Genomic DNA, 17,620 nt, shown 5'->3' on the forward strand with positions numbered 1-17,620 from the left:
CCTTTTGCCACTCTCCATGCCCTAGAGTGCCACTCTCCATGCCATGGAGTGCCACTCTCTGGCATCCTCCTGCCCACCTCTTTGAGACTGCCTTGGTGTGAGTGCCCTGTTCTTCTTGATTATGTGATCGAAGTCTCTTTCGATGACGGTCTCCTAATGCTCACTCTGTTCTGTTCTCTTAGGTGATCCGGAAAGGTTGGTTAACGATCAACAATATTGGCATTATGAAGGGCGGCTCCAAAGAGTACTGGTTCGTTCTGACGGCTGAGAATCTCTCCTGGTACAAGGATGACGAGGTACAACACCCAGGGTGGCATGATCTGTGTTCACATGTTCTGCTGTATTTCTGTATTCCCCATCTCCCTTTGCTGGCATTATTTGCCCTCCTCCACACCAGTCATTGTTCTAGACTCCTCTCCTCCCTCACTCCATGAAACATACGACCACATACATGTGATAGTGTGGGGGGTGTAAAAGATCTCCTGCATTACTCTGGAAAGCAGGCATCCCTGTCCTTCATTTGTCAAAGCAAGTTAGTGATGGTTTTTTGATTTTGTTTGGCCCACAACAAGCATGAATGTACACTGGAGACCCCCGTACCATGGATAGCAGCCCAGAGCTTGGCTCTGTGAAGGGACTGTCATTGGTGGAAGCAGTAGACATGCTATGTTAGCCATCCCCCTGCTAGGGATCGGTGCCGACTGGCCTGTCCGTGGGACCCCTACAGCCGAGTCCCTTGCTCCATGAATGGCACATGTATGCTTGCTGTCTGTACGTGCAGTAGGATGTGCGTGGAGCGTGTGTGGAGCATGGTCCGTCCAGTTCTGTTTCAGGTGAGTCGGCCAGTAAGCGCTGGAGTCCAGTGAAGGCATTATGGACAATTGTGGGCACAGCTCAGTGCCAGAGTGCTTTGTGATGGCGGTTCATGCCAACCCATAGAGTTCACTGCACGGCCGGTGGTGGGCTTAGCGTTCGGAGGCGGGGGGGTTGGAAATGGCATGAAGTACCACTCCAGACTCACCTGAGACACCTGGTGGTCCCCCGCCCACGCCGGATTGATTGATTGATTGAGGGGAGTACCGCTGAACCAGATGAGTTTAAAAGATGTGATGAAGTTAGATGATACTCTTAAAATTCCATGAAAATCATATGTTACAGAATCCCTCCTCTCGCTGGGTCTGGTGGATTTGTATTTTACTCCTACATTGTGCGAAAGCTTTCCTAAAAGTAAGTTGAAAGAAATGTTCCTGGAGAAATGTAAAACGGACAGAAGGGAGAGCCATAAAGGGAAAAGTACAGAACTGACATACCAAGCCTTACCTGAAGCACACTATGGCTCTTCATCATACCTGTGTTTTGTAGCGAATATCCTACACGTTTTATTCTGACGCGATTTCGCCGGAACTATATACAGCTTATGCTGGGTTATCCTCTAAATGTATATTCATTAAGCCATCTCTCGCTCTGCCCCTGTGACCGAAAGTCGAAACAAACTGCTCTCTACATATTATTCTTTTTGTTTTTTATATGCCACAGAACAGAAGAAGTTTATTGCATTATTGGTGCGAAAATTAAACTTGCGATACTTTAGGGAGGCATTATTGGTTATTCAACACCTAGAAACCCCATTTGTATGTTATACAATTGCCTCTTATTTATTGGCAGCTCTAAAAACGCCAGGTGTCACAAATACCATAACAACCGAATAAGGGGATGAGCGCAATGGTTGCTTTAAAAGGAATGTTCATGTTTAGAGTACTCGCTCAACATAGAACATAAAATATCAAATATGTGTGTGATTTTAATTGGAAACGGTTTTCCGCTCTGCTCTTGAATGGAATTGTGATACATCACGTTTTAAATGACCCATTTTAAACTATGGCTCTTTTTAAAAATACTTTTTTATAATCCTAATTGATTTACCTGCTGCTTTAGATTGTGTTGCAATCATTTTTAATGTCTCATATGTACGAAATGAATTTTGTCCAATGTACTTTTATGCCTTATATCTGTGAAATGCGAAATAAAGTTTAATGATTGTGAATGATGAGGGGAGAGTTCAACACCCTTTTCAACTTCACACTGATATAATTATAAATACACACCTAAGTATTAGGCACAGCATAGGTTGGACTCATTGTATTCGTTTGATGAAATGTGGTGTCCTGAAAGCACTGTGCAAATTTTGGTCCTGGATAGACTACTGTTCGAGGCATATGAGCTGCAGATCACACACTGTGCATAGATCGCCATCTGGTGTTGGGCCCGGATGTTTGCACTTTGTTGTCGTCTTGGAATAAGTCTTTGGAAGTCACATGATAGGTGACTCCTCCTATGGACAATAGTGCACATGGGCATCGTCTCCATCTTCAGATTGAGTTTTTTCTGCCATCGGGCTCGAATGTGTTCATTGCGCTCCAGTTCGGTGTCGTAAACGATCTACATTTCGACACCCAATCCTTCACCCTTTCTCCGGTATTGTCTTCGATCGCGTTCCCCAATCGACGTGCATCTCGACAACACTAAAATGTTCGATTCCAGTCTACACAGGCCCTCTTTCTTACCTGTGCCATTAGACCTTTGGCTAATGGAAAGGACTCCTTTTAAAAAGTGTCCTCCATGTGGATCCAAGTTTCCACACACAGACCTTCATGAGGTGTGTAATCTCTGCCTTTCACCCGAGCACGAGGCCAGAGACTGTCCAGCTTGTGCCTCTTTCTGCTTCAAGAAGACCATCTGGGATCGTCGAGCTCGAAGAACCATGACTCCATCATCAACATCCATACCGGACGACATCTTCCTCAAGGGCGTCGACGTCCCAGAGCAACAACAAGTCGAAGAAAACATCGTCGAAGCAGACGACTCCGACATCACTCCAGGGCAGCAGGTCGTAAGTCACTCTGGTCACTCTTCAACAGGTCCTTCCCCTATTCAAACAAGGCAACTTCCTTGCCACCCTAGATCTCTAGGATGCCTAAATTCATATTCCTGAGCTGTCCTGAGCTGTCCAGAGGCTGTAGGATCACTGGGACCACGCTACACTAACTCTAGGTAAGTAATAGGAGGCCCACGGAACGCGTGTGCAGAGTGTGAACTCACACGCGAGATGCGTAACAGTGTCCATGGACAGTACAGTTCAAGTAAAAGGTGAGTACGGACAATCCTGACTATGTAGGACTAAAACGACTGTAGAACTGGACACTAGGAGAGTCAATCTACCCTTGAGCACCGAAATGCTTGTGTTACCTCACCCACAGGCTGCGGGTGCATAGGTGCGAAGTCGTGTGGGGTTCCGGCGTTGAAGTCTATGGAGCCTGGAAGAAAAGATGCTGCAGGCGATCAGGAGGAAGATGTCCGGTGTGATCCAAGGGTGGATCAGTGAAGAGGAGAACCTGAAAGCAGAGGGGAAAATGTTCAAAGTCACTAGCCAGTGACTGGAGTGGAACCAGATGTCGTTGTCGCGATCAGGTGAGAGTGGACGCTTGTCTCTCCAGCCACGTGGACCAGAAGGTGTCTTCGACAACCAGGATGGAGGCACGAGCTGTCCCTCGCAGGCTCTCGCTGTCGGCGGTGTCTGATCCGGATTTGGAGTCAACAGGCCTTGGCAAAGGAAACCCACGCGGTGAGTGGAAACGGTGTCTGGAGTGGACCAGGAGGGTCCGGGGTGCTCCTCTTTTGGAAGGGAGCAAGGGCCAGTCTGGAGCAACCAGACAAGCAGTGAAGATTTCAAGGTTCGTCGTCTAGGAGGTCACTAGCCAGCCGGCAAGTGACCAGACAACGCGTTGAGCAGCAAACAGGCAGAAGGGCCCCACGCAGATCTCGTGGATGCTGGAGGGCTGGTCTTCGGTGCAGGAGCTGCTCGGGGTCGGGGCTTCTCAGTCCCTAAAGCACTTGGACGAGGTTACCTCAGAAGTCGTGCTGGAGCGAAGTGCTGCTTCTTTCAAGATGTGGTCCAAACCGGGATTGATCATTAGCTCAATAAATCATATGCTCACAGTTGTTCATTTTTCATGACTGGATGAGTATTTGAATTAATCTACTCTGTAGACCTAATCAGTAAAATTAGTTAAACTGAAAACAACCGCCTGAAAAAACTTTGTTTATTCCAAAAAGGAGTTTTTAATAAATTACTCCAGCACAGCGAAAAATAAATATATACATTTGTACATCTTCAAGAACGAACGGTAAAAAGGAGGAGCAACCTGCTTCTAAAAGGGGGTGCCAGAAAAAGAAGGAAAGAAGTGATTTGAAGAAAAAAGGGGGTGTAAGCCTCAACAGAAAAGTGACATAGGATTAAGGTAAATTGAAAAAACAAAGCTACAGAAAATTAAGCTGATTATGCAATAAGGCCACTAATTGCTTGTTACATTTTTGTCATGTATACAGTCTCAACTGGCATGTATAATGATTGTAAAAAGTGGTCCTATTTGTTTATGAAAAGAAGCGTCGACGTTTTGACCCGTCTTGGGGTACAGGGGTAACTGTGAACCTCGACCTGCGGGTCTTCCTCAGGACGTATGTGACACAACCTTCATACCGTGGTTTTTAAAGCTGTGGACCCAAAATTCCTTTTTTAATTGGATGATCACGGTCCTCCTACACCTGGATGGACGTTAAAAATATTTGACCACAGTCCAACACCAATTTCGTGGTCGTGGGCGTCCCACACAATTTATCAAATGGTGACACCAGAAGTGGTAGATACAGCTCACAAACAAGGCACCGTCCGTTACTTTTGTTTTCTCATAAGGACATCACTTGTTGGAGTATTGATTAAGGAGATATGCTGCTCAGTCCAGACGTCAAAAAATTGCTTATCTTGTCTTTTGCGAGCGACCCTCACTGGGATGTGTTCTCCTGTGAACGCTTTACAACCGACACCTGGAGGCGCAGGTTGTGTGTCTGCTACCGGCGACTTTGCCTTGTCGGATCCAAAACGATTGGATCCGACAAGGCAAAGTCGCCTGTCTGGGGTGGTGCTAGCACCTCCCAAGGCAGGACGCCCTTTGTCCAAGCCTCCCTCACTGGAAGGACTCCCAGCAGCAGGAGGTCAGACTTGTGTCTGTGGTGGCAGCATCCATTTTGTGAGGCTGAGGCTCGAGTTTACTTTAACCGGGGTTCACAGTTACATACATGTCGTGTCCCTCTAGAAGGGTGGAATGCTACCCCCGTCGCCAGAATTGGCGAGGGGGTAGTATTCCAATTCGTATGACACCTTACTCGACATGTTTTGATAATGCTTTGCCAAAGTTAGTAATAACCGCGAGGTTATAATGCACTTAAGAGTATATGGTATAGCGTTATCATAGAAACAGCTAAAGGACTTGGTTCCGAAAGCTGTAGACAGGCTCAGCTCATGCCAGAGCACTATCTCACATAATTCCAAGCACTCTGCCTCCAGGATTGTTAAGGCCTGCCATAGGGGTTACTTATAGGAGTATATGTGTCCATTTTAGGGTTAGATATAGAGATACTAGATCTAAAGCAAAGGGGGTTTACATCACCTTGCCCCAGCTGATTGATCAGCCAGTTGTGTCAGATTTGGATGGCCAGCCAGGGGTGGCATAATACATGCTGCAGCCCCTGGTAGGCCCTGGGTGCACCTATGCCCTGGGTACCTAAGGTACACTGTACAGGGGCTGATAAGGTGACTCAGTATCCAATTAGATATGTACCTATAGTACATGGAATCCATTTTACAGAGAGAGCAGCGGGCCTGGGGTCCTGACTAGCAGGGCCCCAGGTCAACTAAGTCGAAAAACCAGCTAAACACCAGGCAAAAAAAGTTTGGGGCAACCATAGTCCGATATCCACCTTCCTACACACATCCCTATACATCCCAAACATCGCAAATACCTGCGATCCACAGTGGCTGGCGTCCATGATCAGTTCAAGGTGCTTCTGTTTGGGCTGAAATCGGCACCAAGGATCTTCACCAAATGCCTCGCATCAGTGACAGCGACTCTGATATCTCAAGGAATACAAGTGTTTCCTTATCTCGACGATTGGTTGCTCAAAGGTCCTTCGGAGAAAGCAACCAAAGACGCAATCTCAACTTGCCTGCATCTCTTCTCAACGCTAGGCCTCACTCTCAACGAAAACAAATCACTGTTACGTCCTCTCTAAGTGATTCCTTTTCTGGGAGCAACACTGGACACTATACAGTGCAAAGCATTCTTGTCAAAAGACTGCCAGCTACGCCTGCAAAAATTGGCGATATCAATCTCAAAAAGAAAGTCCGCTTCTATCCGGATATTCGCTTCTCTTCTGGGGATGTGCTTATCTGCAATAAACCTTGTCCCATTTGCACGACTCAGAATGAGACCTCTGCAGGAGGAATTGCATCGGCAATGGCAGCAAGCCGTAGGGTCATTCGACGACTCCATTAGGGTCACATCACGCATGATAGACTCTCTGCATTGGTGAGCTCAAACAGCGAACCAGACATCGCCTTCCTCACGGAAACATGGATGAACGCCTCCTCAGCCCCCGACATCGCCATAGCCATCCCGAAGGGCTACAAGATCACCCGGATGGACCGCGCCAACCAAACCGGAGGAGGCATCGCCATCGTCCACAGAAACACCATCCGCATCACGACCAACTCCGACGACACCCTCACCGCCGCCGAGCACCTTCCCTTCCAGATACACACCGACCCCAAGACCACCCTCAGAGGCACCCACATCTACAGACCCCCGGGACCACGCACACAATTCAGCGAAGCCATCGCAGACTTCATCAGTCCGCACGCCCTCACCTCCACAGACTACATCCTCCTAGGGGACCTCAACTTCCACCTGGAGAACAACAAGGACTGCAACACCACCGCCCTGCTGGATAACCTTGCCAACCTCGGACTCAAGCAACTGGTGAACACCCCCACCCACTACGCCGGCCACACGCTCGACCCCATCTTCTCCTCCAGCAAACACATCTCCTTCAGCCACTCAACCGGACTACACTGGACAGTCCACAGCTGCGTCCACTTCAACTTCAGGAGAACCACGAACCACCACCACCCGCAACAGGTTCCCCGCCGAAGCTGGAGCAAGATCACCGCCGACCAGCTCACCTCCGCCCTCAGCCAGAACCCACCCACCAACACGACGGACCCCAACGAAGCAGCCCGCAACCTCACACAGTGGCTCACCAACTGCGCCGACGAACTCGCACCACTGAAGAATCCTTCCAGCAGACCCGGCAGAAGGAAAGCCTCGTGGTTTACCAACGACCTCAAAAACTCCAAGAAAACCTGCCGCACCCTCGAGAAAGCCTGGCGCCACAACCAGACAACAGAACACATGAACACCCTCAAAAACGCCACCCGCAAACACCACCAGCTGATCCGCACCACCAAGAAGACAACATTCAAAGAACGACTGGACAACAACACCCACAACAGCAAGGAACGCTTAAGCATCGTTAAAGAGCTCTCCAACCCCAACGCCTGCAACAACGACATCACACCCTCGCAAGACCTCTGCGACTCACTCGCCTCGTTCTTCCACCGCAAGATCGCCGACATACACAAAGCTTTGGCGCGCTGACCATGAACCCAACCACTGAACCATCGCCCCTCACCACCACCCTCTGCACCTGGACCCCGGTCAGCACCGCTGACACCACCCGCCTGATGAACACCATCCACTCCGGCTCCCCTACCGACCCATGCCCACACCACATCTTCAACAAAGCCGACTCCATCATCGCACCCCAACTCCGGAACATCATCAACAGCTCCTTCGCATCGCCACCTTCCCGGAGAGTTGGAAACATGCCGAGTTGAGCGCCCTCCTAAAGAAACCCACCGCGGACTCCATGGACCTGAAGAACCTCCGCCCCATCTCGCTTCTCCCCTTTCCAGCCAAAGTCATCAAGAAGAATGTCAACAGACAACTCTCCGCCTTCCTCGAGACCAACGGATCCCTCGACCCCTCACAGTCCGGCTTCCGAGCAAACCACTGCAAAAACAACAAGTGATGGACCGAATGTGGATCAATGTCACACACTCCCCCAGTCAAAAGATCTGGGCCCAAATCCATCGTTTTTTTGCACTCCACACCACCCTGGGTTAGACAATGGCGATATGCAAATCAGCTCTGACCCTGTTGCCCCATGGGAACAGTCCAGTCCGAACTACAAAAGCCATGTCCTTCCCAGAACGGAATCAAGCATCCGAGGACCGGACCGGTTTCGAGGTAACACCTCTCATCAGCCCGGCTAGCTTGACTCCAAGTGGTGTGGAGTGCCTGGGACCCACGTCTGGGCATCCCCAGCGCACTTAGGGCGGCAACTGCAAAAACAACAAGTGATGGACCGAATGTGGATCAATGTCACACACTCCCCCAGTCAAAAGATCTGGGCCCAAATCCATCGTTTTTTTGCACTCCACACCACCCTGGGTTAGACAATGGCGATATGCAAATCAGCTCTGACCCTGTTGCCCCATGGGAAGTCTGGAGTCAAGCTAGCCGGGCTGATGAGAGGTGTTACCTCGAAACCGGTCCGGTCCTCGGTTGCTTGATTCCGGTCTGGGAAAGATATGGCTGTTGTAGTTCGGACTGGACTGTTCCCATGGGGCACAGGGTCAGAGCTAATTTGCATAAAGCCATTATCTGACCCAGGGTGGTGTGGAGTGCAAAGAACGATGGATTTAGGCCCAGATCCTTGTACTGGGGTGAATGTAAGACATTGATCTACATTCTGTCCATCAAATTGTTTTTTGTAATTTTCTTCTGAGCAAACCACAGCATCGAGAACGCCCTCATCGCAGCCACCGACGACATCAGGTCCCTGCTCGACAACGGAGAAACTGCTGCCCTCATCCTCCTGGACCTCTCAGCAGCCTTCGACACCGTATGCCACCGGACCCTGATACAGCGCCTCAGCAACACCGGAATCCAAGGAGCGGCCCTGGAGTGGATCATCTTGTTCCTCGACGGAAGAACCCAGAGAGTCCGCCTCCCCCCGTTCCGATCCGCGGCCACTGAAGTCATCTGCGGCGTGCCGCAACGATCCTCACTCAGCCCCACCCTCTTCAACGTCTACATGAGCCCTCTCGCAGCCATCGAACGCCAACACAACCTCAACATCATCTCCTACACCAACGACACCCAGCTGATCCTCTCCCTCACCAACGACCCCGCCACCGCCAAAGCCAACCTCCAGGAAGAAATGAAAGACGTCGCGGAATGGATGAAGATCAGCCATTTAAAACTGAACTCAGACAAGACGGAAGTCCTTATCCTCGGACCATTCCCCTCCGCCTGGGACGTTTCCTGGTGGCCCCCTGCCCTGGGCACTGCACCCAAGCCAACAAACAATACAAGCTTTCACTATCTCAGAACTCTTTTTGCAATTATTTAAAGATTACGTAACTCTACGGACGAATCCAAAATGTATCCTTAAAGTACCGTCTCAATTTCATTTAAATGAACCCATAAAGCTTAAGGTTTTCTTTCCGGATCCAGCCACGCGAGCGGAGAGAGCTTTACACTCATTCGACGTAAAGCGGTCTAAAATTCTATTTACTGAAAACTAAGGACATATGTAAATGTAAATGTAAATGTGTTTCGATTTATATAGCGCAACACTTTAACCCAGGGGTCTCAAGGCGCTTGCTTAGGGAACCCGTCCTGGTATTCCCCTGTGAGATACCCCGGCCGGGTATCCACAAGGTGAAAGCCAGGCATCCCGCCGCGAGGGGCCGTAGTGGAGATTAAGCAAGCTATTGCCCAGAGTCGCAGAGTGTGACCCCGTGAGTCGAGTAGGCACCGGAGCGAGAATTGTCGACTCCGTGGAATTTTGAGCCCGAGACCCGCCGAGGCGGGGAATCGAACCCTGGTCCACGGCCGATCTCAGCTTCCGGGTCTGCCGCCTCTAACCCATATCGCCATTGTCTAACCCAGGGTGGTGTGGAGTGCAAAAAAACGATGGATTTGGGCCCAGATCTTTTGACTGGGGGAATGTGTGACATTGATCCACATTCGGTCCATCACTTGTTGTTTTTGCAATTGCCGCCCTAAGTGCGCTGGGGATGCCCAGACGTGGGTCCCAGGCACTCCACACCACTTGGAGTCAAGCTAGCCGGGCTGATGAGAGGTGTTACCTCGAAACTGGTCCGGTCCTCGGATGCTTGATTCCGTTCTGGGAAGGACATGGCTTTTGTAGTTCGGACTGGACTGTTCCCATGGGGCAACAGGGTCAGAGCTGATTTGCATATCGCCATTGTCTAACCCAGGGTGGTGTGGAGTGCAAAAAAACGATGGATTTGGGCCCAGATCTTTTGACTGGGGGAATGTGTGACATTGATCCACATTCGGTCCATCACTTGTTGTTTTTGCCTCTAACCACTGAGCCACGCTTCTCCACTTATCCACATATGACGATCCAATCAATTGTTCGTGGCCTATGGTCAAGCCACACTTGGGACTGCTGTAACTAAGGCAACAATAGCCAGGTGGCTGGCTTCTACAATTAATTTCTGTCATGACAAAGCCAACAAACCTTTGCAAAGAAGGGTCAAAGCACATTCTACCAGAACTATGGCAGCTTCTATTGCGCTATTTGCTGGAGTTACATTGAGGAATATCTGTTGTGCTGCGACTTGGAAGAATGTCCACACGTTCACGAAACACTACTGTCTGCAATCTGCTTTGCAGGAAGATGCAGCTGTAGGACAAGCCGTTCTTCAACATCTTTTTCACTAAGGTTAGATTTACGTGGTTATCTATACTGCTTTGTATATTTATGCATATTATGTTTATGACTTTGAACTTATGCTGTTACTTGTATTTTAACCTTGCCTTCCTTAGGTACTGTTTATTAACATGCATTCTTTTATTTGAGATTGTATCTACCTTGTTAATGTTCTAACGCAGGGGTCTCCAAACCGGTCCTGAAGGGCCGGATCCATGCCAGATTTTTTGGATATCCCCATTGAGATACATGTAGTAATTTTAAAAATCTGGCATGGATCCGGCCCTCCAGGGCCGGTTTGGAGACCCCTGTTCGAACGTCTCTGGATGTGTTTTGGGAGTATATAAACCCTATCTCCCACCGTCCACAAACGACACTATTTTTGGCTTACTGCTTGCTACTCTGATTCAGGCATGTGAATCTATGAAAGATACCCCAATACTGGATAAGAAAACAAGTTACTTACCTATAACTACGGTTATCCAGTGTTGGTATCTGTCATAGATTCACATGCACCCACCCTCCTCCCCGGCGAGACAGTTCTTTGGTTGGGATCCCTGCTTCCCACTTGTGCTAAGAAAATCTGAGGAGAACTGCCTCTGTTGGGAAGGTTCTAGAAGGTGCTGGTAGCTGATTGGTTGGAACTATTTTTTAGTTCTTTTCATATAATGAGGTAGATAGGCTACTAAGTTTTAGGCCTTTGGGCTTTTTCTTTTAGCCTTCTACTATTTTTACTAAGGCACTGCTTTTGTATTTTACCGTGGGACTCCTGCCTCAGCGACAGGGAATGATTCAGGTGTGTGAATCTATGAAAGATACCAATACTGCATAACTGTAGTTACAGGTAAGTAACCTGTTTTCTTCCATCTGGATGCAGTGGTCACATGACTATGTGATTTTGGCGAAGCGTACTCCTGCCAATCGGAGTGTTGGAGTCCATTTAAAGGTGGGGGTGGAGTTACAACCCTGTCAGCAGCGGCATCCGTAGAAGGCTATTCAGCCGAAATGCATCCTGCCCGATTCTGCCTAAATTAAGGTCTTCTGAATCTCCCCTGATGTGGTCTCTAACTTCTTTTCTGGAGGGGTTTCTGCAAGGATATATTGATGTGAGTGTATATGTATATATATATATATATATATATATATATATATATATATATATATATATATATATATATATAAATTATGTTACACAGGACTAGTCCCTAGATTGGTACATATATATATATATATATATATATATATATATATATATTTTATTTTTTTTTTAAAATTTTTAAGGCTCTAGGGTCCCACACTTGGGCGGGACTATTCAGTGCTTATGACTTTGATGAGTATACCCCTGGAAGAAAACTAGCATTACGGGTAAGTAACCTATCCTTTTTCTCCTTAACTTGGTTTGGGATTTCCACATTAACCAAACTTTTTCCTTATTGACATTCTCACCCCACCCCGCCCCCCCGTTCCATCAATGCCAGCATATTTGTCCTTGCATTCTCAGGACGTTAAAAGAATCCTAAGATTGTACATAGACAAAACCAAGGTAATAACACTGGACAGACAGTCTTTTCATAAACTATGGTCCAACTCGGACAGGCTTGCCTTCTAAACAATCTATTTCTAGATTGACTGTATCATGCATTATCTTTTCATACCAGATAGCAATGAAGCCCCTACCTGGCAGGCCTACAGCACATTCTACGCTGGGAAAGGCTGCTACCATAGCTCTTCAAAGCAATGTTCCCATTTCAGAGATGTGTAAGGCTGCTACCTGGAGCTCTGTGCATACATTTACTAGACACTCCTGTCTAGATTCAGACTCCAGAGCAGACACTCAAGCAGGGCAGGCTTCTTTTAGGAACCTTTTCAGGTGATTGTTGCAGCTGTTTTATTTCATGTCCTCCTGTCTGTGGGATGGCCTTCTATTCTATTCAGTGCTTAGGATCCCCTGGAAGAAACAGCAAAGTTACTCATCTGTAATCCTAGTTCTCTTCCAGGGGCGTCCACATCAGTCATAAGCAACCCTCCCGCCTCTATTACAGCTCTATTACAGCTCTCAACAATTGCTTCACCCAGGGTTCCTAATTTCCTTAAAAATGGCCTGACCTACCTGTCATCTGTGAGGCATGAGGGGATACAGGGGGGGCTGTGAGTTTTCTATTCTATGCTTTACATTGCAGCCTATGGCAAATAATGTCTCATATTCCCTCTCTTTTTCCTTTTAAAAACGTTTGTGAAAGATTTTCCATGGTTACCATTTTTATAGTGCCGCATGTCAATGCAATTGGCTTCATTTTAAAATATAAAATAAAAATTCTATGAAATCTGGCCATTTTTAGATTAGTTTGGACTGCAAACAAATGTATAAACTATTTGGTACAAATTCCTGAGCTATATATATATGTATGTGTGTGGATGGATATATATATATATATATATATATATATATATATATATATATATATATATATATATATATATATATATATATATATATATATATATATATATATATATATATATTACCTACTGGCGATAGCCAGTAGGTATATATAGTTAGGATTTTTTCCCTATGGGATTTCTGAAAATTCTATGTCTAATAACTTTGGCGTTTGTGGACGGAATCGGCTGAAATTTTCAGGAAAATGGCACATTTTGTTTCTGAGCAGCTCCTGGAAATTTGGGGGGGGGGTTCGTCAAGGGGGGGCCGAGAAAAAAGGGGGGTCCCAAAACGCGTTTTTCCCATGTTAATTTCCATAGGGCGGTTGGACTCACTTTTAGCCCGAACGGCTGAATGGATTTCCACGAAACTTGGCAAAATTGTAGGGACTGTTAGCCCGATGTGCCTTTGCTAGGTCTCAATATATGTGCTTCAGTGGATTTTGAGAAATTAACGTTTAAAACAAGATATATATCTGTAACAGCGCTCCGGGCAGCGCTCCGGTTCGCGTACTTTTCGCGTATCGGAACTTTGCGAAGCGAAGCTGATTGGCTATCCGGTGTCTGTCAACATTCTAAACAGTCCGGAGCGGCCGCCATCTTGTCTCTCGGTAGGATCGAGAGACAAGAGGAGGCCAAAACAAAGGGGGAAATGAAGGAAAGGGGGCGAGGTAGACCCCTTCTGACCCCCTAGGATTGATGAGGGGGATATTATAGAGTCACGCGGGGCCCAACAAAAAAAGTAGCTGATTGGCTGTCAACATTGTAAACAGTCCAGAGCGGCCGCCATCTTGTCTCTATATAGTTAGGATTTTTTCTCTATGGAACTTTTGAAAATTCTATGTCTAATAACTTTGGCGTTTGTGGACGGAATTGGCTGAAATTTTCAGGAAAATGGCACATTTTGTTTCTGAGCAGCCCCTGAAAATTTGGGGGGGGGTCGTCAAGGGGGGCCGAGAAAAAAGGAGGGTCCCAAAACGCGTTTTTCCCATTCATTTTTCCATAGGGCGGTTGGCCTCACTTTTAGCTCAAACGGCTGAATGGATTTGCACGAAACTTGGCAAAATTGTAGGGACTGTTAGCCCGATGTGCCTTTGCTAGGTCTCAATATATGTGCTCCCGTGGATTTTGAGTAATTTAGGTTCAAAAAAAGATATATATCTGGGCGGAGTCTAACCACACATCTGATCTGATTGGCTGTCAGCACTTCATCCAAGAAGTGTTGGCAGCCATCTTGGGACCAATATACATGATAGCACCTCATTAAAAAGCATTGTAGTTAATAGAGGGTTTTAGGACTTTAGTTACATTATAAAACGTTTGTGATATGTGCACGTGTGGATTTTGTCTCATTAAGGTTAAAAAAATATATATATATCTTTAAGCGTGTTCTGGCGCGCTTACGTTTTGGGTTTAGTTTGCGCTGCAGAGACGATACGTCACGGTTATGCGATGCATCATGAGGCGTCTCACGGGCTACGTGATACGTCACTTAATAAAGAATATATTTTACAGCTATAGATATTAGCTTTTAAAAAACCAATGAAATTCACAGAAAAAACCATAGGTTATAGACCATATATAGTTAGGAATTTGCATTTACAAAACCTTGAAAATTCACTGAAAAAACCATAGGTTATAGACCATATATAGTTAGGGATTAGCATTTAAAAAACCTTATTTTATTTGCACAAAACCATTGAAATTCCATATATAGTTAGTTGCACTAACTATATATCGCGGACCCGCAATCCACTGCTAATGATGTCACATATTACATCATTCATGACATGGTCAGTGACATCACTGATGACATCACTGATGACATCTCAAATGACATCACTGATGACATCACTGATGACAACACCCAGTGACTGTATGTTTCTGTAAAGTTCAAATTCAAATTCAAAACGAACTTTATTCGGTTTTCGTGGAGAAAGCCATAAAAGTACAAATATACACAATAAAAAGAAGAACCAATTATTAATAACATTAGAATCAGGATGCGTTAAAAAATTAATCTCTCACAGAGAGCACTATTCTGTCTTTAAGGTCCGTATTTGATGCAGCTCTATGTTTTTCATAAGTTCGTGCGATGCCCGAGGCATAGTTTTAGGTAGTGTGCGACAGATTTCGTTGCTAAGGGATTTTCCAAAAACTGCAGCGCCAGGTACGCTGGTCGGCATCTACGGATCTTCATGACTTTTAAAATGGGTATAATCCACCTTTTGCGAAATGGCGTGTAATATCTGCAAAAAAAGAGAACATGTATCGTGGACTGACTTGAAAAAGAGTCACATGGACACGGTGTCTTGTTAGGGGTCCATATATTCTGTGTTGGAAATGATACCATGATATGAAAGAGATTAAACCTGAAGCGGGTGAGAAGAAACTTTTCATATTGCGTCAGGTCATACTGAAGGTACGGTTGAATGGATGGAATCAGTTGTATCATAAGACAGTGTTGAACTGATGGCTTTCCTATTTCGGACATCAATCGCAGTTGAGTTAGATGAGACAGACATAGTTTTTTTAAGTCTTTCTTTGCTATGTCCGTTACTGACTGTGGTTCTTCAAAGAATCTCACGAGGCCGATATCCGCGAGGAAGGATTTTACGTAGTTTAGCCACTTTATCTTGTTCATACAGTCTAATTTCATACAGTCCTCGATGATTGCTCTTGTAAGGTGGCATTCATCTGTTGCCCATATTCTGCGCCACAGCATAATGGGTTGAATCTTGATCAGATCTGAAACGTAGTCCAGTCCAAGTTCCAGGTGACAGCCGAAAGTAGTTGTAGTTTTAGGGATTGCTAAAAGAAATTTTAAAAAGAGATTTTCAATTTTCTGTATTTGTTCAGCATTAGCTGTTCCCCAAACTCCTGCACCGAAAATGGCCGTGCTGATGCACTTTGCGTTATAGATTTTTAACATCTCCATTATGGGTTTTTTTCCTAGACGGAGGGAGAATGCTTTTAAAGCACCAATTGTTCTTGTAAGAGACAGCTTGCGAGAAGTGATTGCTTGTTTCCAGTTAAACTCTTCGTCAATGAGGATGCCGAGGTATGAGTAAGTTTTAGTTCTTTCAAGAGGGATTTTATCCACAAGTATTGACTTTACTTTTTTCCTTTTAGTACCGGCGTGCATCACGAAGGTTTTTTTTATGTTGACTTTTAGATTGAGACTTGCCATAAAAGTACAGTAGTTGTTTAATGCTTTTTGTAACTGGATTGGGGTTCGCGCGAGGATTACCGCATCGTCTGCATATAACAATGCTGGGATCGGTCGCCGACCCACTTCTGGTATGTCTTGTACGCCCTGTAGCATAGCCGCTTCGAGTCCATTAGTATAGAGCGTAAATAGGAAGGGGGCCAGTACACACCCTTGCCTGACCCCCTTCTCTACTGGGAAGCTGTCTGTGAGTTGGCCCTCCAATCCATATCGGACCTTTCCTGTGGCTCCGGAGTATAACTCACGTAGGAAGTCTATAATGGCAGGCTCGATCCCCATTTGCAGCATTATTTGCCAATGTTTTGAATGTTCTACACAGTCAAACGCTGCCGTAAGGTCAACGTAGACCATATGTAGAGTTGATTGTTTTGCCAAGGTGTATTTTCCAGCCAATAGCGTTAAGTTCAGAACTTGGTCCACTGTGCTTAGTCCTGACCTAAACCCGTACTGAAGATCTGATAATGCCCCATGTTCTAATGTCCACTCCTGGAGACGGTCTAGTAGTATCCTCCCTGCCATCTTTCCGACCGAATCCAGGAGGGAAATGGGGCGGTAGCAAGTTGGAGAGTCTCTATTACCTTTCTTAAATATGGGGACCAGGATCGATGTAGACCAAGAGTTTGGAAGGCTGATTTCTTTGGCTGCGTTCAAGACCTTGGTTAAAAGAGGGGACCAGAGATCAGGGAGTGATTTGAAGAGGTCCATTGGGACTGAGTCCGGTCCTTGAGCTTTACCATTTTTTGCACACGTTATTGCTTTTGTTACTTCGTTCATAGTGAAGTGAATTTCTATCGGGTAAATCACCGGAGGGAGGAGCTGGGAAGTAGGGACCGAGTCTCCCGATTTATCCTTGCTGAAGACCCCTGAGAAATGTTGCACCCAGTCCTTAGCGTTGATTGCAACATCCAGCGAAGGACCGTCATTGTTTCCATTTAAGAATGGCGATTTTACAATTTTCCAGAAGGCTACATTGTCCTTTTGTGTACTGCTATTTAAAAGTTGAACCCAGAGATTACTCTGTATCTCTATTTTTCTCTGCCTGAGTGAGAACTTATATGCTTTCCTTAAATGCACAATCTCTTCTCTGTTACGATCTTTCATTGCTAAGGCTTTCTTTAATGCTGAGTAGGTTTTAGTGCACTGAGTGTTAAACCATCCTTTTCTTAGAATGTTGTTTTTTTTCCTGGGTTTAGTTAGTTCTGTACCGATGGTTTTCACTATCTCGTTGTAATTAGTCAAAATTTCCGTTGG

The 17,620-nt window shown here is 46.2% G+C and overlaps 1 protein-coding gene across 12 annotated transcripts in view; it reads left to right on the forward strand.

The window, feature by feature from the left end:
• Positions 1–17,620, forward strand: part of DNM1 (dynamin 1) — a 730,607-nt gene that overhangs the window by 554,082 nt on the left and 158,905 nt on the right. For all 12 annotated transcript variants that reach the window (XM_086924906.1, XM_086924901.1, XM_086924903.1 and 9 more), the window contains one exon: positions 183–296. In XM_086924906.1, the coding sequence (XP_086781032.1) occupies positions 183–296 (114 nt within the window). The remainder of the gene's footprint in view (positions 1–182; positions 297–17,620) is intronic.

Source organism: Lissotriton vulgaris, chromosome 5 (genome assembly GCF_964263255.1).
Source record: "Lissotriton vulgaris chromosome 5, aLisVul1.2, whole genome shotgun sequence".
Lineage (NCBI taxonomy): Eukaryota > Metazoa > Chordata > Amphibia > Caudata > Salamandridae > Lissotriton > Lissotriton vulgaris.